The sequence below is a fragment of the Amblyraja radiata genome, chromosome 14 (genome assembly GCF_010909765.2).
Source record: "Amblyraja radiata isolate CabotCenter1 chromosome 14, sAmbRad1.1.pri, whole genome shotgun sequence".
NCBI lineage: Eukaryota > Metazoa > Chordata > Chondrichthyes > Rajiformes > Rajidae > Amblyraja > Amblyraja radiata.
In genome coordinates, this window is record NC_045969.1 from 28,501,025 (window position 1) to 28,524,356 (window position 23,332).

A 23,332-nucleotide genomic window follows, 5' to 3' on the forward strand; every position below is an offset into this window, starting at 1 on the left:
AATAAAATACTGTGAATTTTAGCAGTAAATAAAACCTCTTTCCCCTCCTCCTCCCCTTCTCCTCTCTCTCTCCCCCTCCCCCCCCCTGTCTCAACCCCACCTTTCCCCCTCTCACATCGCCCCCTCTCTCTCCCTCCCTCTCTCCCTCCCACGCAGTGAGGTTCCAACTCCGCGCCACAGACACCGCAGTCCCCCCCCCCCCCCCCCCCCCCAGCCTGGAGAAACGGACACTCCTGCAACGCAATATTCCACTACTTACCTGGAGTAGACAAGAGGCATCGAGGTGATTGTGTGGAGTACAAATGGAGATCAGAACCGGCCCGGGCCCACTGCGCACACGCGGAGAGACAGCATCATTTTGCATCGCTACTGCGTCACCGGCTTCTCCAAACTGCGCAGGCGCGGATGGTCACAATTTCCCCCCCCCCCCAAAACTTCCAGTGGCCGGAACCAGAATTTTGGGTAATTTCCGTCAAAGTGGAAAAGCTGATAGCGCTCCAATTTTTTTTTTTCTCTGGATTTTTTTTTACTCTGGGAAAAAAACACCTTGGCCGGAGCCCCCTAGATTTTGAGGTCGTAGGCTTCAACCTATGAGGCCTGTAGGTAAATCCGGCCCTGCCGAGACCCCCCTAGATCTCGAGGCCCTAAGCTTAAGCTTGTGAAGCTTATACGTAAATCCGGCCCTGCAGCTGAAGGATTGTAGGAAGGGGAGAGAAATATGTATGAGGGAGTGCAGGATGGGTGCAGGGAAGGGAAGGTTTGGGCAGGGGAAGAGAAAGGGGGAGAAGATCTTTGATCTTTGATCTGAAGATCTTTCCTGGTCCGAGAACACTAATGCAATTATCAAGAAAGCTCATCAGCGACTCTACTTCCTGAGAAGATCACGGAGTCGGTTTGTCAAGGAAGACTCTCTCTAACTTCTACAGGTGCACAGTAGAGAGCAAGCTGACCGGTTGCATCGTGGCTTGGTTCGGCAATTTGAGCGCCCTGGAGAGGAAAAGACTACAAAAAGTAGTAAACACTGCCCAGTCCATCATCGGCTCTGACCTTCCTTCCATCGAGGGGATTTATCGCAGTCGCTGCCTCAAAAAGGCTGGCAGTATCATCAAAGACCCACACCATTCTGGCCACACACTCATCTCCCTGCTACCTTCAGGTAGAAGGCACAGGAGCCTGAAGACTGCAACAACCAGGTTCAGGAATAGCTACTTCCCCACAGCCATCAGCCTATTAAATCTGGCTCGGACAAAACTCTGATTATTAATAACCCATTTTCTGTTATTTGCACTTTATCAGTTTATTTATTCATGTGTGTATATATTTATATTATGGTATATGGACACACTTATCTGTTTTGTAGTAAATGCCTACTATGTTCTGTGTGCTGAAGCAAAGCAAGAATTTCATTGTCCTATACAGGGACACATGACAATAAACTCACTTGAACTTGAATGGGGAAGAAAGGGATGTTAGAGGTTTCCTAAAATTGAATGTTCATACCGTTGGATTGTAAGCTATGCAAGCTGAATATAAGGTGCTGTTCCTCTAGTTTGCGTGTGGCCATACTGTGGCAATGAAGGGGGCCCAGAACAGAAAGATCAGTATGAGAATGGAAGAGGAGTTAAAATGGTTAGCAACTGGGAGATCTTGTAGGCCTTGTCGGACCGAGAACAAGTATTCGGCGAAATGGTCACATCTGATCTTGCCGACGTACAGGAGGCCACATAGGGCACTTTGTTTGCAGTAGATGAGGTTATAGGAGGTGCATGAAAACCTCTGTCTCACCTGGAAGGACTTCTGGGGTCCCTGGATGGTGGCGAGAGAGAAGCTATGGGGACAGGTGTTACATCAGCTGTAGCAGAGGAAATTACCTGGGGAGGGTTCGATAGGAGGAGATGAGTGAACCAAGTGCTCTTGCACTTGATGTTAACACTCTAGTGTGCTTTTGTGTGAACCAGCATCTGCAGATCCTTGTTTCTACATGCAAATATGCTTCATTATAAAATGCCCTCTGAAATGGTCTGACAAACTATTCAGTTTATGATAGGCTATAAACACTGGCCTTGCAAATGAGACTCAGAACCCCAATTTTTATTTTATTTTTTTTAAAACATGTTTGTTTGCCTCATTTGTTTTCTCCAGTGCAATTGTTTAAAGTTCCTTTCTCGATTCTGCTCTGATTTTCTTCTATTATTGCGATTCTTTCAGTGTCCTTTTGTTACTCCCTTCAACCTGCAGTAACCTTGGTGTGAGCTTTATAACATTCAAAGCAGTAAAATGTAACTATGAGCAAACTTCTACACTGTGACCAGCTCGAATTAACATGTGTATTTCCTTAATGAAGCACTACATGTTTAGATTGCAAGCTACATAAGGTCATAAATCTACATTTAAAGTAGATCTACCAGTGGAAATGACAGTTATACTTTATATTTAAAAATTAAATAATATGATAAGACAATAGGTCTTTTGATGAAGGGAACATGATAATCTGTTTTACCTTTCAACAGTGCCTGAAGAAGGACAATAATGACAAACACTTCTCGAAAGGTAATTTAGACTTCAGAGATACAGCGCGGAAACAGGTCCTGCAGCCCACCGATTCTTTGCTGACCAGCGATCACCCCGTACGCTAACACTATCCTACACATGAAGGACAATTTACGATTTTATCGAAGCCAATTAACCTACAAATCTGTATGTGTTTGGAATGTTGGAAGAAACCGGAGCACCCAGAGAATACCCACGCAGTCACAAGTAGAACATACAAACTATGTACAGACATCACCCGCAGTCACGATCGAACCCAGGTCTCGGGCACTGTAAGGCAGCAGCTCTACCACTACACCACTGCGCCGCCCCATAATTGCATGATTAATAAAGCCAAAATAAGTGGTCATATTCTCCTGGAAGGAAACTTTGGGCTCAGATGCTTCCAACTAAGCACCAAGCTGGTAAATGCAATTAGCAAGCATAATAGCTATAAAATGAAACATGGGGTACAACTTTGATGGTAACTGTAGAAATGAAATGAAAAATAAGTGTAACTGTCCAATAGGCAAATCAGTGAACTATTTTAATCTATGCCATATAGACTGTGAGCTGTGTCACAAATTACTGTGAAACAGAACAATATGCAAAGCTATTTATTTGCAGATCCACGCATACAAGCTTCTTTGTATCAAATCAGGCACCTTCTACAACAACACATTTTGGCTGATCTAAATAAGAAAATTACTGCAGATGATTTCACAGTAAGGATACTATAATGTCAGCATTGTGCTGCTCTCGCAATCAACAGATATAAACTACCATGATTGCTGGGTTTACGATGATTTATTCAGTGTTCTTTATTTTTTAAAACTAGCAAGATTTTAGGTAATGGCCCATGGTAACCTGATCAAAGTCAAAACAAATATCTGCAAGAAATTCTGGACTGACATGACAGTAAATTCTTGAAATTAACCCCATTTAATGCTGCAGTACAGAGAACAGGAACCAAGCTTGTGACCATGTCACTATATTATGCACATGGCTTCAACTCACTGCATGCATCGCAAAGGGATCTTTTTACTTAATTCCTGGAAAAATTCCCAAAAAGCACCAATTTTTCTCACTGACTTCTTTCACAATTCCCACCATAAACCAAAAGAGTTTGCTTCAACGGTTTGTTTAAATAGATTTCATTCTTTAAGGAATACTTATAATGTCACTATGCATTGCTATGGAGAAGGAGGGTAGTGGTCTCTTAACGAGACCCAAATTAAAAGATTTACTTACCAGATCTTGGCTTCAGTCCAAAGGGAGCCGTGGGTGATGCAACAGGGGACAATGTGTGTCTGACAGTGGGAGTCTTCTCTTCATCCTGTAAGATTTTAAATGACATTTAAAAAAATACTCAGTTTAATTATCAACATGTCAGCCAATGTTTTGATTCCCTCTACAACTTATATTTTATATATAATTCAGATTGTTTATAAAATACTGTGTTGAATCAAAACAGTTTCTAACTGAAGATGTGTTCAATGACTCAGCTCTGTCGAACACAGGCAGTGATCTCTCCGCCATCGAAAGCATCCATGAGACGCTGCCTAAAGATGATGGATACCCACCATCCAGCCCTGCCCTCTTCTCACTGCTGCCATTGGGTAGGTACAGAAGCCAGAAGTCCAAAGTCACCAGGTTAGGAACAACTAGATTCCTACTACCATCAGGTTGTTGAAGCAATCTGCTCAATCCTCATCAGACCCTGGCACAGAAACACTACAAACCACTTCTTGCACTACTATGGACCTGTTTTCTAATTATGTTTTTACACCAGAGCCTTGTTTTGTTGTTCAGGCTTTTTCTTTTCACTGTCTTGTAGAATCTATGTATAACATGTTAATTTATGTTTTTGTGTGTTGTCTGATGTGCGTGTGATGCTGCGGCAAACAAGATTCTCATTATACCTGTACATCACTGCATATGCAGGACTCTCACTTAACCTTTTTCCTTGTTGCTAGCCGGGCAACCTCGACAGCTTTTTAGGTTGCCAAATAACAGTTTAGGTGGTCATTTAAGACGGCTTGCATGATGCGTGCGATAATGTGCTTGGATGAAGTGTGTAGTTACCAGTTGGAATTATGCTCAATGAAGCATTCACATATTATTTCTGCTTCAAATAAAGTCACAAACTAAACATATTCACCAATCAAGGCATGATATATACCACAATGACATGCAGCAAAATTATAATACAGTATCTCAACTTTTTTTACATGAATAATAATGAATAAATCTCTTTATTGTCATTGCACATGGTACAACAAAATTTAAAAGTCAATCCCATGGTGCGATTCACAAGAGCAATTTTAAATATATAAGAAAAGGTAAATATATATACATATTTAAAAAAAATACAGATAAATAACAATAGCAGCTGAGGTAGAACCATTCAGTTGAATGTGAGTGTTATTTCTTATTTTGCATTGTTAAGTTCACGTATGGCTATGGGGTAGAAGCTGTCTCTGAGTCTGTTTGTGCGAGTTTTGAAAGACCTGTACCGTCTGCCAGAGGGCAACGGGTGGAACAGGTTGTGTCCAGGGTGGGAAGGGTCCTTCAGGATGTTGGCTGCCTTGCCAAGGCAGCGAGAGCTGAAGATGTCCTTCAGGGAGGGCAGTGGGCAGCCAGTGATTTTTTGTGCGGTGTTGATGACCCTTTGAAGGGCTCTCCTGTCCGCTGCAGAGCAGCTGGCATTATTGTGGTTATACAGTACGCCAGCACACTCTCGATGGAGCAGTGGTAGAAGGACACCAGCAGCTTCTCCTCCAGGTTGTTTTTCCTGATGATCCTCAGAAAGTAGAGTCGCTGCTGGGCCTTCTTGAATGCTGTGGTGGTGTTTGTAGTCCAGGAGAGATCCTCCGTAATTTGTGTGCCCAGGAATCTGAAGTCTGAGACCCTTTCCACACAGTCCCCATTGATGAATAGGGGTTTGGGGGCTGCACTGTTCTTACAGAAGTCTATGATAATTTCCTTTGTTTTTGTGGTGTTTAGGATGAGGTTGTTGTCTGAACACCACGCTGCCAGTCTTTGGACTTCCTCCCTGTAGGCTGTCTCATCTCCTCCTGAGATACGTCCAACCACAGTCGTGTCGTCCGCAAACTTGACGATGGTGTTGGTGGAGTGGGCGGGGGCACAATCGTGGGTGTAGGGGGCATAGATGAGGGGGCTCAACACACAGCCCTGTGGGGAGCCGGTGCTGAGTGTGATGGGGGTGGAGAGGTGATTTTTTTATTTTTAGCGAATGCAAAGTCCTTTAGCCAAGCAGTTGCCTCTTGATCTGCTGTATGAAGGGTGACAAGTCCTCCTTTGAGTCTTTGTTGAGGGCATGCTTCAATGATGTGTTGCATTGTTTGCTGCTCTCCACAAGCACACCGTGGGGTTGGACTGCTGCCCCATTTGTGAAGGCTGGCCAAGCAGGGGCCATGTCCAGTCCTGAATCTATTCAGCGTCGTCCACTGCTTCCTTGGGAGATTGGTGCCAGGGACCGGTAGGGTGGGGTCTGACACCAGATGTTTATTTGGGACGTCCTTGGACTCCCATTCCTTTTTCCAAGCTGATTGGATGGTGAAATCAGCTGGTGGTGGGTTCTTCCAAATTGGTCGTCTAGATGGAAGTCGAGCAGTGGGTGGGTTGAAGATGTCCATGTGAATTGGCAGGTGAGGGGAGTTTCTGGTCTTTTGGAGAGGTGATGGCCCAGTCTGACGGTCTGGGGGCGGTTAGACAGAAAGTCCTTGATCCAGAGGCAGATGGGTTGGGAGAGTCCTAAATCCATGAGTTTGGTGACCAGTCTGCTGGGGATGATGGTATTGAAGGCGGAGCTAAAGTAAATGAAAAGCATCCTCACATAGCTCCCCTGGTGTTCGAGGTGGGTCAGTGCAGTGTGAAGAGCAGTGGCGATGGCATCCTCAGTGGACCTATTTGCTCTGTAGGCAAACTGGTGTGGATCGAAGGTGGGCGGGAGGCTGGCTTTGATGGGGGATGTTGCAATGAATGCAATTTCTATTATTTCTTTCCACTTCCAAACAAAAATGTGGTTGGATTATCTCCTGACCAAATTCGTGATGTATATGACCGACTGTAGAAGTAAAACCTGGATAAATCCAACGTATAGTTGTGAATGTTGCTCATTAAATAACTACAGTACTGATACTCCATATTTAGAGCATTGATACTCCATATTAAGCGCATTGAGAAGGCAATCGGTGCGGGATGGATTGATTGAGGCAGGGGAATTAGTGCGTGTTAGTTGCAGTAGGTAAAATTGTGAGGGGAGAGCGCGGGGAGTGTCAGTGGGGGTTGAATGGGGGGTATCAGTACGGGATGGATGGGGGGGAACAGCACAGGTTGGATGGGGGGGGGGGAGATCAGTGCAGGATGAATGGGGGAATCAGTGCAGGATGAATGGGCGGATCAGTACAGGATGAATGGGGAGGATGAGTACAGGATGAATGGGGAGATCACTACAGGATGGATTGGGGAATCAGTCCAGGATAAAAGATGGGGGGGGTCTGTACAGGATGAATGGCGAGATCTCTACAGGATGGATGGGGAGGATCGGTGTAGGATAATAGGAGGGGGGATCAGTACAGGATGGATCAGGAGATCAGTGCCGGATGAATGGGTGGAGCAGTGCAGGATGGATGGGAAGGGGGGTCAGTACAGGATGAATTGGAGGACCAGTGCAGGATGAATGAGGGATGGCAAGAGAATCAATGCGAGGTGGATCGGGAGATCAGTGCAGGATGAATAGATGGAGGGGTAGATGGGGAGGGGAGCACAGGGGATGTCAGTGACGACTGAATAGAGACGGGAATGGGGATCAGTGCGGGATGGAGAGGAGGGGTCCCAGGATAAGGGGGGTGGAGGGGAGGGGAGGGGAAATAGAGAGGATCAATGCTCTTCCCTCCTCCCGGCCTCGGCATGCGGGAGGGTTTGTTTTGAAAGCGGTTATCGCCGTTGGCAGAGTGGCACGCAGCGGGTGCTATGAGGGCAGGCGGGGTGCGGGAGGAGGTGGAGGTGGAGCCGCCGCTGCTGTGCTGGGCCCGACATTCGCTCCGACCCTCCGTCACCCCGCACTATAGCCGTCGCCGACCTGAAACATCACTTATTTATTTTCTCCAGAGATGCTGCCTGACCCGCTGAGTTACACCAGTACTTTGTGTCGGTATAAACCAGTATCTCCAGTGTCAAGCCGGGCAAAATGACAAGGCATTTAGGTTGCACGGCAGGACTTTAGGTGGCCATTGGCAACCGTTAATTTAGAGCCCTGATATGACAAAAATTGAACTTGACTTGAGTCACCAATATTTTTGTATCAAATAAACAAATGAGTTTCCTTTATAAACACTTTGTGAAGAATTATCCTTCACACGGATGCTCATGATGAATATCTTTTTTTTTCTGGGATACAGCATTGATTAATTCTATTCGTGGCAATTTTGAATTCTCAAATTAAGTTATTTTTTAAACAACTGTAAATGTTGTCAAAAATAAATTGCAACTTTAAATTAGGACTCTCACCTCATTTTGTGATTCATTCTTCTCCCCACTCTCATTAGTAGTCTATGTAGATTTCAGAGCATGTGAAAATAAAAATACTTATGTTACATTGCACAACTAGTAAATTGCTCACTTATCATATATTGAGAAACTTGACGATCATATTGCTCATAATGGGTCACAGATTATTCTGCTGGGAGATTTGCGAGGGCAATAGTTATAGAGGAACACCATCAAGTTCTGCTCCAAGTTGTACTCCAATTGGAGACACCACCCAACAGGACTGAGGAAGCTATTTCACTGCATCGAGTCTTGCCACTAACTTCTCAAGCAGTAACCCGAAATGGGCCATATATTTGCTGGTAATGTCTTTACCCCCTCGATAAATGCTTAAAAACTGCATAGTTCTGCTGAAACAATATCAAGTTTCAGTACAGTAACAATCAAATTGCCATTCAATGTGATCATGACTGATCATCCCCAATCAGTACCCCGTTCCTGCCTTCTCTCCATATCCCCTGACTCCGCTATCTTTAGGAGCCCTATCTAGCTCTCTCCTGAAAGTATCCAGAGAACCGGCCTCCACCGCAGAGAATTCCACAGACTCATAACTCTCTGTGAGAAAAAGTGTTTCCTCGTCTCCGTTCTAAATGGCTTACCCCTTATTCTTAAACTGTGGCCCCTGATTCTGGACTCCCCCAACATCGGGAACATCTCTCTCTGCCTCTTTCTCTCTCTTTGCCCCTCTCTCTCTATCTCCCTCTCTCTGCCCCCCCCCCCTCTCTCTCTCCCCCTCTCTCTGTGTCTCTGCCCCTCTCTCTCTCTGTCTCTGCCCCAAGCTGAACTGAGGCTTTTGGTGCTTCACTTTAAAATATAAACACAAAAGTAAGTATTTCTAAAAGTCGAGCTGGACCAGCAGAGAGAAAAATCGAGTCAATATCACTGCTGGATGACTAATAGTTTGCCAATAAAAAAAACTTAGTAGACATTGACCCACCATACATATCCCATAGCCCTGCTTTTAACAATACATTACAGACAAAGAAGCATAATCACCCTCTAACTGCCACATTTGACTTGGTCTCACCCTATCAGATATTCTCTTGCTCCTATCCATTTTTCTCGCTATTTTATCTCTACTGAAAATTGCCTTTTTTAACCTCTTTCCTTGTTCCCACAAATACTCATGACTCAAAATGTTGATTCTATTTCTCTTTCCACAAATGCTGCCTAACCAGACCATTTTATTTCAGATTTCCAGCATATGCCGGTGTTCTGACTTTCATTTACGAGAAGGAACAGGGCTGATGGGCTCAAGGGGGCGTTTATGAGCTCTATCACGAAACGTCTGATCATCTCCAAGTAGCAAATCACATCAGCACCTGCTTGGACTTCTGCCATTCCAGCCGTTGGGATGCAACCTGAGCTTCGTGCCTTGCTTTCTCCAGCATGATCTCACGTTTCCTCTGAAACTCCAGCTCTGCCATGCGACTTTCTTTCTGTAATAAAAGGGAACACAGATCATTAATATAACTTTAAACACTAAAGGTATATTGTTCAATTTCATCTGGTCAAATTATAAGGAGGATTAATAAGTCAATTTTTCAACCAGCCCCAACAATATGACAAAAAGGCTAATATCCTGTGGACTGCATTGGGATTGGGTTTGGGTTTGTTCTTCAGTTGGGCTAGTCCAGTCAACCAAACTGCATTTCTCTGTCAGTTCCAGAATAAGTTTAGGTTGCACGAGGAGAACAGAATTTATGCTGGATTAGAGATTTAGAAGAAAGTTGAAGCTTTTGTCTGTTTAACTCATGAAGTATTAAATGGAAAACTCTTCTTCATAGCTGCCACTGTTAATCATGGCAGACAAAAATTCACAAGTTTAATTAGAATATGGAAAATTACAGCACAGGAACGGACCCTTCCACCTAACCTGCGCTGACCATGATGGCAATCTAAACTACACATTTGGCTACACATGATCTACATAACCATTCCCTGCCGTGTCATGTGATATATTGTCTATTTCAAATATAAATCGTGGATGTAAACTTGTTGGCCTGACCTGACCTCACTCTAGGCAGAATGTTGACAAGGTTGGTATGATAATACTAAATTAAAAAATATTATGGACTGGTGGCAGTGCCAGTCCTTTTTCTTTCAGAACCATATGATTCTATTGTTTCACAGATTTCAACCAAGTGCTTTGAACCAAACACAATAATTTACTGACAAATCAGTTCATTGCTGTGCCATGTTTCACAGCGGCTAACCCACTCCTCTACTTTAAGTGCTCCCTTTTAAAACATGTAGTGGTAACAGACTATAGTTTATATTTTACAGAGCCATAAAATTATTTTTGATATATATAATATAAATGCCCCAAAGATTTGTTTGCCTTTTAAAACTAAGTCAAATATATTGAATGCTAAGGCATTCTCAATTCAATGTCAGTCCGTGATGTCTGAAGGGCTTTTAGGTTCAGAATCATAATAGTGTTACAGCACAGAAATGGGTCATGAAGCTGTTGTGTGTGTGATGGTAGCTTTATCAACACAAACTTTAACCCCATTCCACTGTCCATTCCCCTTTGCACAACACTAGTTTTCAAAAGAGCCTTTTCTCTAAAGATCAATTATAGACTAAGCTTAAACTGCGTCACCCTGTTCTTTACCAAAAAATTGTGTCTACAATTGTCTTAAAGAAAAGGTAAACATTATGCTGTCTTTTTCATTTGCATGTAAATGGTTCCTTTAATGCTGCAAATGTTTCCACTGAATTTGTAATCTCATTAAACTGTGTTGAACGCAGTTTTAATCAGATGAACATTGTTTTACTTTGTAGACTTTTGACTTGCAAATGATACAATTCAGAAAAAAGATTTTCGCACAACTAACTACTTCCAAATATTTTCCTTCAGTAAGAGTCAATGATATAGACAAGCAGATGGATACATGGCTGAGTTAGAGGTTATGTAAGATGAAATAGAATGAATGACCTCAGATGGAGAATCCTCATCTACACAAAACGAGGCAAGATCCTAAAAATAAGAACAGAAGAAAGGTACTTAAGCATGAGAAATAAATGAGAATTACATTGTTTTTACTGACGCTGGAGATAACTCCATCACATTACATAGCCGACAGTATTTAGATTAAAATGTTAGTGGAAAGAAGTGAAATATAAAGTATTGTTTGAACACATTGTCACTTTCATCATGTGCTACATCTTTACTAAACCAGCAATTAAAACTCCCAATATCTTCTATTCCCAAGTATCTGTGCAAGCAAGCGTCAAAATCTAATCCTCTTAGCCAGGGGTCGGCAACCTTGTTCTGCATAGGGGCCAGGACGCATGTCTGTGAGCGGATGGCGGGCCACATCTATCATGTGTTCACATAGATCCCGCCCCTTTGAGGACGCCACCCGGAGCACTGGTCCCTAGTTACGGGCGTTCACGAACATGGCACACCTACGGACCATTGCCTTGGCTCTGTCCTGAAGGCGGTGGTTCAAATACTCATACTCACTCGTCCCCAGCCTATTGGCAATCCCGATCCCGACAGTGATGCCCACACAGGTGTGTGGTCATGCCGGCGGCTTTGCACAGGATGCGGTACAGTCAGAGCTCGGCGTTCATCGGCGCTCAGCCGCGCTCAGTGGCTCCGCTATTGCGGCCGCCTGCACAGGTCTCCTTGTGTCACCGTGCCTGGGCTCCGCGGCCTCGGGCCGACTGGGAGGAGGAGCCCGGCCTCACGCAGGGCGATGGGCAGCATGTTTCCTCGGTCCGAAAATCATCTTCCAGGTATCGAAGATGATGGAAGTCTGTGGGCCGGATGATTACGGGAAAAAAAATACGCCTGCGGGCCGGATGATTTTAGGTTATGGGCCGCATTCGGCCCGTGGGCCGCAGATTGCCGACCGCTGCTCTAAGCCACTTTAAAACCAGTGATCAAAATGACTTGAACAGGCAATTCAATTGATTAATTGAAAGATACAGCATAGAAACAGGCCCTTAGGCTCACTGATTCCATGCCAACCTTCGATCACCCATTCACACGAGGAACATTTTGCAGAGGCCAATTAACGTACAAACCCACACATCTTTGAGATGTGGGAGGAAACCCACATGGTCACAGTGAGAACATGCAAACTCTGCACAGACAGCACCCAAAGTCATGACTAAACATGGGTCTGTGGCCACCCTAAATAGGGTTAATTTTTCAATTGATGACCCTGTATTTTTTACAGCATGGAAACAGGACATTTGGCTCACTGAGTCTACGCCGTTCATCAAACCCCATTCACGCTAATTCTACATTATCTTACTTTCTCTTCCATTCACGACACAATTGGGGCAATGTATAGAGGGCAATTAACCTGTACATCTTTGGGATGTGGGAGGAAAATGGCGCAGCAGGAGGAAACCCACACAGTCACAGGAAGAACATGCAAATTTCACAGATGGCATCCAAGGTCAGGATGTAACTACCAGCTGCGCCTCTGTGCTGCCTGTGTAAGCATTTCAACTACACCACATTTATTTTTTTCTAGGTGCAATGCCTGACAGTAAGTAGCAGCACATACTCTGGCTAAATTTCATTCTTTAACCTGGGTCAACTAATGGAAACAGCTGTAGCACTCCAATCACTGTACAGGTACATACATGTACAGGTAAGTTTATGACTGGCAAAATAACGTGCACATTGATATTGAGTATCCATTCATTCACAGATTGTTTATGCAGTAATGGTCCAAATGCTCATTCATTTTGAATTTTATTCCACCATTCACATTCTTCTTGCTCACCTGGTAACTGGAGAACTTTGCCGAAGGGTTGATTTTTGGTGTCTCACCACTGGAATAAACAAAGAAGCATATTTTAGATAATGATAGGTGTGGCTTTTAAAACCTGGGCCCTCAAGACATAATATACAGTGGAACAAAAAAATAGACACTACTCTGTAAGAAAAGATTAAAAACCAGTTGAATGGCATGGCTTTTAATCACAAAATACACTGACATTAATAAATGCATTTATACAACAAATAAAAGCTCTTTCCCTTCCAGAGTAAATTAATTTAAATTGGGGGAGAACGTACATTAAATGTAAAGAATAAAAGGCTGGAATGGATCTGTGGATTAGTTTTTTCACCCAGTTGCAACCCGGAATGTACTGCCTGAGAACATGGTCATGGCAGGTATTCTCACAGTATTTAACCTGCACTTGAATCACCCAGGCATATTAGGCTGTGCACTAAATGCTGATAAATAGGATTAACACAGATTGGTACTTAATGGTCCGTATGGACATGGTGGGCTGGAGGGTCTGACTCTGTTTTGTATGAAAATATGAGTCTTATACCCTGCAATAGTGTGAGATAAGAAGCTAACAGGCTGAAGGGTTATGTCCAAGCCTAATTAGTTTATTACACAAGGCACAGGGGTTACTTGCTCTATTTGACTGAGGCAAGGTCATTCTACAATTGTTATGTCAAAGCCTAACTTAACTTACTAATTGTCACAGTTGGAGTGCTTTGTACTTGGTGGCACAGCAGTCAAATTACTGAACTAGTACTCCAAAGGCACAGACTAATAATGGAGAGACCCAAATTCAAATCCTTCCTCCAGATCAGCTGAGGAATTTAATGATCTGCAACATCTTAAATGCCACGGGTGATATATACACAGTGGGCCACCCAGATCAATAGTGATGAGATCTTAAAAACAAATCAGATCACTGCACGACAGGAGGTATGTGACTGTTGCAGAGGGTGCAGTGATGAATAAAGATGTTTCTAGAGCTTTGGCAGGGAGGAGCCGATCACTCAAATCATGCGAGCTCAAACTATGGTGAACAGTATCAGAGGGAGAGATTGAAATTAAGCAGTGGAATGATTGGGGGAGGATGACAAAAAGCCATTTCACCCAATGAGCATGGGGAAGTTGGAACTCATTACCCAAGGATGAGTATCCAGAGCTGTGACCTGGTATGGCCACCCTGGCTGCCTCCTGACTCAAGAGTCACAGATCATGGAAACTGGCCCTTCGGCCCAACTCATTCATGCCGACCAAGGTGCCTATTTATTCTACTGTCATTTGCCCACGTTCAACCCGTATTCCTCTGAATGTATTTGTCAAAATGTGTTTTGAAATGTTGTTACTGTACTGCCTCAACCACTTCACCTGGTAGCTCGTTCTACCTTCTGTGTGAAAATATTGCCCTCAGGTTCCTATTAAATCTTTTCCCTCTCACCTTAAGCAGATGCCCTCTAGTTCTCCATTCTCCAACCCCAGGATAAAAATTGTAAATTTCTATGACCATCGCAATCACCTGAGTGACTTTCACTCATTCAGATGATCAGAGAGGAATTTTCCAACTCTTTGAAAAACTTCCCTGGATGTTATTTTGCCTGCTTCTTCGCCTGGCTCAGAACATTCCACTGCTCCATGCAGGTAGGGTGTGCTTGGTGATGCATAAGGTATCACAATTACATGGGCCAGGCTGGAGAGACCAAGATGTGCACTGTCCTTACCATTTAACGAGTTTCTGTTTACATTTGCAGCATACAATGCGACTTCTTTATACATTGCCATGGAAGGCTGTATTTCAACATATTCTGAATTATGTACCACCGAGTGACAAGTTGCGCACACCAGGAAGGTTACAGCTTACATTCCAGCATTTACTGAACCGGGCTGAATTTAGCTCATAATTAACCTGCGGTATGTGTGGACAAACCATGTTGCTTTCCCCAAACAGAAATCCTCCCTGCAGTGCAGACCCTCATCTAGATATGGCAGGATCAGTTTCTACTCAGCTCAGCGCCTTCCAACTTTGAAAGAAACTCTTTAGTAAAACAGGAGCTATAGAGATGCTGATTGTATAGGGTTTTCTCTTCATAACACGGATTAAAATATAACCAAGAAACATGTAGAACATTTTATACACAAAAGCTTTTGTCCTTTACTGGTGCAATAAAAATGGAATTAATTAAAAGAAAACATACTTTATTGATGACGTCTGAAGTTTCAAACAGGCTGTTTTATCTATTTGCAAAGGATAAAGATCCACTCCACTAATATCCTGAAAATTCAGATTCAACCTGGAGCAAGGAGAGAGAAATTTAAGAAATTACAAATAAATGAAAAGTAACAATAAACCACTTGGACATCTAGCGTTCAAACAGCATCTTTCACTACCTTCTAATGATCTACTGCACTCTCCAACCAATAAAGTGCAATGCAAAATGTAGTCAGTTTTGTAAAGTAGCAAAGGCAGCAGTCAGTTTGCCACATAAAGCTTGCCACAGAAATCAAAGTCTTAGAGGAGATAGAGTAACTGACGGAACCTTGATGTAGAGAGCCTTAGCGTGCAAGTCCATAGCTTCCAGTCCATAAATCCATGTGTAAACCGGTGGCACATGTGGGTAGGATAGTGATGAAGTTATTTGGTATGGTTGCCTTCGTAGGCAATCGTTGGGATGTCATGTTACAGTTATACAAAACAATAGTTAGACCACACTTAGCGCATTGTTTATGGGTCTCATTGCCACACTGCAGGAAATTTGTGGTAGCAATAAAGAATGCAGAAGAAATTCATCAGGATGTTGCTTGGAATGGAGGTCTGTAGTTATAAAGAGAGGTCGGATAGGCCGAGCTTATTATCATTGCAATGTCAGGTGCAAAGGAGTGACCTCGTAGAGGTTACAATGCGTATAGGTAGGATAGGTCATTAGAATCTTTGTCCCCAGGGAAGGAAAACTAGAGCAAGAGGGAACATATTTAAGGTGAAAGGAGATTTGAGAGGCAGGTTTTCCACACAGAAGATGGGTATTTGGAACGAGCTGCTAGAGGAGGTAGTACGGGTAGATACAATCACAAAGTTTAAAAAGCATTTTTACAAGTACTTGGAAAGGAAATGTGTAGAGAAATACAGGCCTAATGAGTAAAATGGGATTTGCATAGACAGACATCATGCGAAGGGTCCCAAAAGGGTTCGTATCTGTGCCATACAGTTCCATTATCAATCAATTCAACAAGATTTGAACGAAGCTTTTCAAAGGCATATTTAAAGTTATAGAAGTTGCCACAACTCGATTGCTGCCAATAATTTGTAGGCACAGATATCTCAACCAGATTTGTGGGATGAAAAATGAAAATCTGAACGCAAAACACTGGAGTTACAGGAATCCTAACATTATAAAAATACTGGAAATGTGTCAGATAAAAAACTTCACAGATGTTGGCTCATCTATTCAATATTTTAAGCATTTTCTGCAGTAGAAAACTGCTCTTATTGATAAATAAGCTGTTTGCAAGTAAACATCTTACTGCTGGCCTTTATTTAAACCACAGGATCAAATAAAAAGTTAACTAAATTCTATGAAGTTATTTGAATGAATAAATGGAGGCAGAAGTGACTCCAAATAAACAGAAACATGAAGGCATGGGGAGGAAAGGATTATCAGAGCAAAAATTAAATAAAGGTGAAATGCTTCAACTTTTCTGAAGAAGTACCTCTGCTGTTCCTGGACAATGCCTTCGGGAGAACTCGTATGTTCTGCCACCTCTGCTTCAGTGTCCAGATGATGATCTGTGTTTGGCCTGCAACAGAAACATATTATTCAGTGGGAAATTGACTTTCTAATTAGTGGCATTAAAGATTTTTTTTAAACTGCTACTCTTCACAAAAGTATTTTGCTTTAATTCTATTAAAATGAAGACCAACTCCAAATTTATTTTCTTAAGTCACGGCAGCGTTTACAATAGGGAACATTTCCTCTCCAATTAGTAGTTAACAGCCCATACTGTAGCAGTCCCAGGACAAGTTAGCATCATTCCTTTCTCTGAAAACTCTGCTGACTAAGTCAACAGTGAACTTCAATGAACTTCAAGCACCTATTTTCACTTATCACAGTCAACTCTCCCCACATTCCCATCAACTCCCCACAGATTCTATTCACTCACTCACAAACTCAGGCAAATTTACAGTGGCCAATTAGCCTGCATGTTTTTGGGGCAAGGGAGGAAACCCACGTGATCACAGGGAGAACATGTAAACTCCACACGGACAGCATCTGAAGTTAAGATTGTCGCAACTCTTCCAGCCCTGTGAGCTAGTGGCTTTACTAGCTGCACCACTGTGCTTCCCCAAGAATCCCAGTGCTGGCACAGGAAACAGTGACCAAGTCTCTGCATACAGGACTATAAGCCAGTGAGCATTTCATGGCATTATCTAATAAATCAGAAAGATTATGGCCTTGCAGAGTAGCTTATTTCTTGGTAATGTTCCTGACCGATGCAGAGTTAGCACCGAGTTACAACCTACAATGTGAAATAGCTCACCGGCTGTTTGCACAGATGAAGATCGACTAAGGTGAGTTTTGGATGGAAGGTAATGCACATGGCATTAAATTCTAGTATTATTTTACAGTAGGGCAGAAATATTAACTGAACATTTCTGAACAAGAATTATTATATAAAAATCACAAACATTTGTTCTATTGTCCAACTTGAATCCTCCTCAATTCTCAGCGGTTCCTCAGGCTCCCGTCCCTGTGTAAAAACAACAAGAGTTAGCCCTTGCCCTAAGGGCATGATTACAATGATTGATAATCATATGCAGTTACATGTCATTTAAATTGCACGTAATCCCCCTTTAAACTTGGGTAAATTCATTAAAAAATCTGATGACTGGGAGTAAAATCTCCTCCAAATTAATTCCAAGCAGCAATTTTTGGAGCAGGTTTAGGTGGAATAAATTATTACCCAAACCATTTACATGCAAATATTTCAACAAGTGATTGTTTCTTTCAGTTCAATATGTGGAATTCTTTGCAACAGAAGGCTGTGGAGGCAAAGTCAAAGGATATAGTTAAGGTAGAGATAAATTCTTGATTAGTACAGGTGTCAGAGGTTATGGGAAGAAGGCAAGAGAATGGGGTTAGGAGGGAGGGATAGATCAGCCATGATTGAATGGCGGGGCAGACTTTATAAAATAAAAATATTTTTTAAAAAATTTAAAAATTTAAAAATGGCGGGGCAGACTTGATGGGCCAAATCATCTAATTCTACTCCTATCACTTTTGATATAAATATCATTAACTGCAAAACATCAACTTTAGGATCAGCATCATCACACGGACTGTTGGCGAAGCTGCCAATCGTGCGGCGCTATGAGAGAAAAAAGATGCATGGGACAGGTATCGGCAGCTGGAATCAAGTGTATCCGTGGAGAAATTTCAGGAATGGTTGAGCATACGTCAGGATATCAGGAGGCAAGTGATAGATGTGGCAGATAATATTCAGGAGAATCCAAAGAGATTTTATGTACAATAAGGGAATGAGGGAGACTAGAGAGGGAATAGGGCCCCTCAGAAACCAAAGTAGCCGTCTCTGTGTGGAGCCCCAGGAGATGTGCAAGGTCCTCAATGAGTATTTCTCCTGTTTTACCGTGGAGAAAGACATAAAGATTGGGAACTTGGGACAGTTAATAGAGAGGTCTTGAGGTTAGCCTGTATTACAGTTGAGGACGTGCTGAAGTCCTAAGGTGTATGAAGGTGGACCTTCACAATTATTACATGAAGAAATGGACCCTTAATCATCAGTTGGTGTCAGTGATCCAACGAGACAATTCAAAAGAAACTCAAACCTGAAAGGAATTCTTAGTCGAGCAATATAAACTAGGGTCCTCTACAAGGACAAGTTCTCAGTTACTCAGCCATAGTTACAATCCCAAATTCCCCAGAAGATGGAGCATTGATGCACCCCGCTTTCTTTTGGCGGAATAAATATGTACCGTGAAGAAATGAAACTGCACCCATTGAAGGAAATGGGTATCAGCAAATACTGCTGCCAACACAAGCAGATTTGTATACATAACCCTCATGAAGCATCGAGCTTGGCACTTGCCTTCATGTATGTCCTAAAGTCAGAACTCAAGCCATCACCCTCGACATTATGCCGCAGCACATTCTTCGGCTCCTGATCAGATTGCACTAAAAGGAAAAAAAGTGTTTTTAAAAAAAGAGGTGAAAATATATATTTAAAATGTTGCTGTTTTATAAAGCCCTTGGGAATTAAAATCTACTATTGTTAGCCAGTTTTTGTTGTTAATTTTGATAATATGAGGTGACCATCATGTGCTAAAATAAGTAACTAAAGCTGAAGCTGTCAGCCTCCAATTAATCATTCACTTCAAGGAAACAGACCAACCAACATACTGCCCAAGGCACGGGTCATTGAGAATTTGAACTGTAACAAGAAAAGATGATGACAAAATAATTACTGTTTCGCATTACAATTCTAATATATCAGATCTATTGAAGGTGGTTGAGTGGGGAGTGTGAAGGTGGTCACTTTAGCTCACATAGATGTTAGCTAGCTGTGAGACTCCTTGCTCCAAATATACAGTGCCCTCCATAATGTTTGGGACAAAGAGCCATCATTTATTTATTTACCTCTATACTCCACAATTTGAGATTTGTAATTTAAAAAAAATCCCATGTGGTTAAAGTTCACATTGTCAGATTTAAAAAAAGGCCATTTTTATACATTTTGGTTTCACCATGTAGAAATTACAGCTGTGTTCATGCATAGTCCCCCCATTTCAGGGCACGATAATGTTTGGGACACAGGCCTCCTGGGTGTTTGTAATTGCTCAGGTAAGTTTAATTGCCTCCTTAATGCAGGTATAAGAGAGCTCTCAGAACCTAGTCTTTATAACCTACAAGTATGAATGTTGAATTCTCCAATTTTAGGCAACTCACCAACCAAAAAATCCTCACCTCCTTTTCCTACCCCTCCTCTCTTCCCTGTGCCCTAACTGGACGTAGTCATTTCTTCCCTCTCTCCCTCTCCTTCCACCTGTATACCTCCTCTGGCTCTTTGTACCTCTTCTATCCCTATCTCACACCTTTTGTCTTTTTATCTCTTGTCTTTGTCCAACCATCTGCCTACCCAAAATCTTCCTCACCTATATTCACGTATCACTCAACAGAATGACAGTGAAAAGAGTACGATGACTAGGGTGGGGGAGGGATGTAGAGAGAGAGGATGCAAGGGTTATTTGAAGTTAGAGGAAACATTCATACCGCTGTCCACACCTGGAACAGTGGATACGGTAGATATCAAGAGTCAAGTAGGGACAGAGTCAAGTAGGGACAGGTGTTGCATCTCCTGCGGTTGCAAGGAAGGTACCTGGGGAAGGGGTGGTTTGGGTGGGGATGAGTTATCTAGGGATTTATTGAGGGAAGGGTCTCTGTGGAAAGCGGAAAGGGGTGGAGATGGGAAGATGTGACAAGTAATGAGATCCAGTTGGAGGTGTCAAAAATGTCAGAGGATTGTGTGTTCCACGCGACAGCTGATGGGGTGAAAGGTGAGAACTAGGAAGACGTCATAATTCGCTTGGGCAGCATACAACCCAGCAATACGAATTTTGATTACTAGCTTCAAGTAACCCTTGCATCCCTTCTCTCTCTGTCCCCTTTGTCGTCATACTAATTTCACTGTCTGTATAACTTGTTAACACCTAGCCCACAGCCAACATTGTGGGTTCTACCTTTCTTTGATCATCATTACTTTTTGCATATCTTTCATTCATGGTTCTATATCTCTCTATATCTGTCTATCTCTCTAGTTTCCCTTTCCCCTGACTCTCAGACTGAAGAAGGGTCTCGAGCCAAAGTGTCACCTATTCCTTTTCTCCAGAGATGCTGCCTGATCTGTTGTTACTCCAGTTTTTGTGTCTATCTTCGGTTTAAACCAGCATCTGCATTTTCTTCCTGCACAAATAGCATGGCAATCTATTTTCCAATAACCATTGGTATCCTGGATTTAAAAAAAGATATGTTACCACAGGGGACCACAGAGATTTTGTACTCATGACCATCTTCATAAAGAGAGCAGTCCGATAGTGGTAACTTCACGGAAAGTAATAGGCAGCATTGATCCCTCCCTCCTGAAACTTCCGACTACCTACAGCAGGGAACTCAAAGCTCCAAATGGACATTACAATGTTGTCTCCACAGGATATCGTAAGACATCAAAACCAACATTAGCCTCCACTCCCAAACCTTAACTGGAGGGGGACCGACGTTCTGGCAGGCAGGTTTGCGAGGGCTGCATGTGCGGGTTTAAACTAAATAATGGGGGGGGGGAGGGATTGACAAATTGGGAGTATAAAGATGGAGTTGAAGGGGAAGTGAGTACAGGAAAAGTTACAAAAGACTCTCGAATTAATGGCAAGGAAAGTTCGAGAAGGGATAAGAGAGTAAGGTCAGGGCCAATTGCAAGCGGTGCGAGAGGGGAGGTGAATACCGAGGTCAAAATTTTGTATATGAATGCGCAACGTATAAAAAATAAAGTGGACGAGCTTGAGGCTCAGTTAGAAAATGCAAGTATGATGTTGTAGGAATTACAGCGACATGGCTGCAAGAGGGCCAGGGCTGGGAATTGAATATTCAAGGGTATACCTCCTATCGAAAAGACAGACAGGTGGGCAGAGGGGGTGGGGTAGCTCTGTTGGTGAGGAATTAAATTCAGTTCCTTGCAAGGGGGGGACATTGAAACAGGAGATGTGGAGTCAGTATGGATAGAACTAAGGAATTGTACGGGTAAAAAAGACCCTAATGGGACTTATCTACAGGCCCCCAAACAGTATTCTGGATATAGGGTGCAAGTTAAAATTGGCATGCAGTAAAGGTAATGCTACTGCTGTTATGGGAGATTTCAACATGCAGGTAGCCTGGGAAAATCACGTTGGTACTGGACCCCAAGAAAGGGAATTTGTGGAGTGCCTCCGTGATGGATTCTTAGAGCAGCTTGTATTGGAGCCTAGGTACACAAAAATGCTGGCGAAACTCAGCGGGTGCAGCAGCATCTATGGAGCGAAGGAAATAGGCGACGTTTCGGGCCGAAACCCTTCTTCAGACTGTATTGGAGCCTACCAGGGTGAAGGCAACTCTGGAATTTGTGTTATGTAATGAACTGGATTTATAAAGGAACTTGAGTTTAAGGAGCCATTAGGAGGTGGTGACCATAATATGGTCAAGTTTAATCTACAATTGAGAGGGAGTAGGGTAAATCGGAGGTGCCAGTGTCACATTTGAATAAAGGGGACTATGGAGCCATGAGGGAGTAGCTGGCCAAAGTTGACTGGAAAGATACACTAGCAGGGATGACAGTGGAACAAAAATGGCAGGTATTTCTGGGAGTAATACAGAAGGTGCAGGATCAGTTCATTCTAAAGAGGAAGAAAGATTCCAAGGGGAGTAAGGGGTGACCGTGGGGGACAAGGGACGTCAGGGACAGTATAAAAATAAAAGAGAGGGAAGCAAGTGGATTGGGAAATGTTTAAAGAGCAACAGAAGATAACTAAAAAGACAATACGGGGAGAAAAGATGAGGTACGAAGGTAGACCAAAGTTGGACTCCTGAAGACTAAAAAAGGTGAATTTATTATGGGGAACAAGGAAATGGCAGATGAGTTGAACAGGTACTTTGGATCCATCTTCACTAAGGAGGACACAAACAATCTTCCTGATATACTAGTGGCCAGAGGATCTGGGGTAACGGAGGAACGGAAGGAAATCCACATTAGGCAGGAAATAGTGTTGGGTAGACTGATGGGACTGAAGGCTGATAAATCCCCAGCACCTGATGGTCTGCATCCCAGGGTACTTAAGGAAGTGGCTCTAGAAATCGTGGATACATTGGTGATAATTTTCCAATGTTCTATAGATTCAGGATCAGTTCCTGTGGATTGGAGGGTACCTAATGTTATCCCACTTTTTAAGAAAGGAGGGAGAGAGAAAACAGGGAATTATAGACCAGTTAGCCTGAAATCGGTGGTGGGGAAGATGCTGGAGTCAATTATAAAAGATGAAATAGGGCACATTTGGTATAGCAATAACAGGATTGGTCCAAGTCAGCATGGATTTAGTAAGGGGAAATCATGCTTGACTAATCTTCTGGAATTTTTTGAGGATGTAACGAGAAAAATGGACAAAGGAGGCAGTGGATGTAGTGTACCTGGACTTTCAGAAAGCACTTGATAAGGTCTCACAGAAGAAATCTATTTGTACCTAAAATAATTGCATGGGAAATCATGAACTTGTGTCGGCATCTTTGAGATTTATTGTTCTTGGAGAGCACATGACACCTATTAATTTCTCAACCATTTACATAATTTTGAAAACTTTCAATTTTCTATGAATTATTCTGCTCCCTAGAATACCTTTATAATTATCAAGTCCTTTTTCATAATGTTATTCATCATTTTTTTAA

At 42.7% G+C, this 23,332-nt stretch overlaps 1 protein-coding gene across 5 annotated transcripts in view; it reads right to left on the reverse strand.

Moving 5' to 3' along the window:
• The window catches only part of lrch1 (leucine rich repeats and calponin homology domain containing 1), a 179,518-nt gene that overhangs the window by 54,091 nt on the left and 102,095 nt on the right, over positions 1-23,332 (reverse strand). For 4 of the 5 annotated variants that reach the window (XR_004414009.1, XR_004414007.1, XM_033032917.1 and 1 more), the window contains exons 9-17: positions 18,960-19,045; positions 17,542-17,603; positions 16,566-16,652; positions 15,056-15,151; positions 12,855-12,903; positions 11,045-11,086; positions 9,426-9,542; positions 8,065-8,106; positions 3,781-3,865 (exon numbers count right to left, since the gene is read on the reverse strand). Coding sequence is in view for 2 of the 5 variants with exons in the window: in XM_033032917.1 (XP_032888808.1) it covers positions 3,781-3,865; positions 8,065-8,106; positions 9,426-9,542; positions 11,045-11,086; positions 12,855-12,903; positions 15,056-15,151; positions 16,566-16,652; positions 17,542-17,603; positions 18,960-19,045 (666 nt within the window). In the remaining 3 variants the exon portion in view is untranslated. The remainder of the gene's footprint in view (positions 1-3,780; positions 3,866-8,064; positions 8,107-9,425; positions 9,543-11,044; positions 11,087-12,854; positions 12,904-15,055; positions 15,152-16,565; positions 16,653-17,541; positions 17,604-18,959; positions 19,046-23,332) is intronic. The other variant, XR_004414008.1, reaches the window with a different exon arrangement.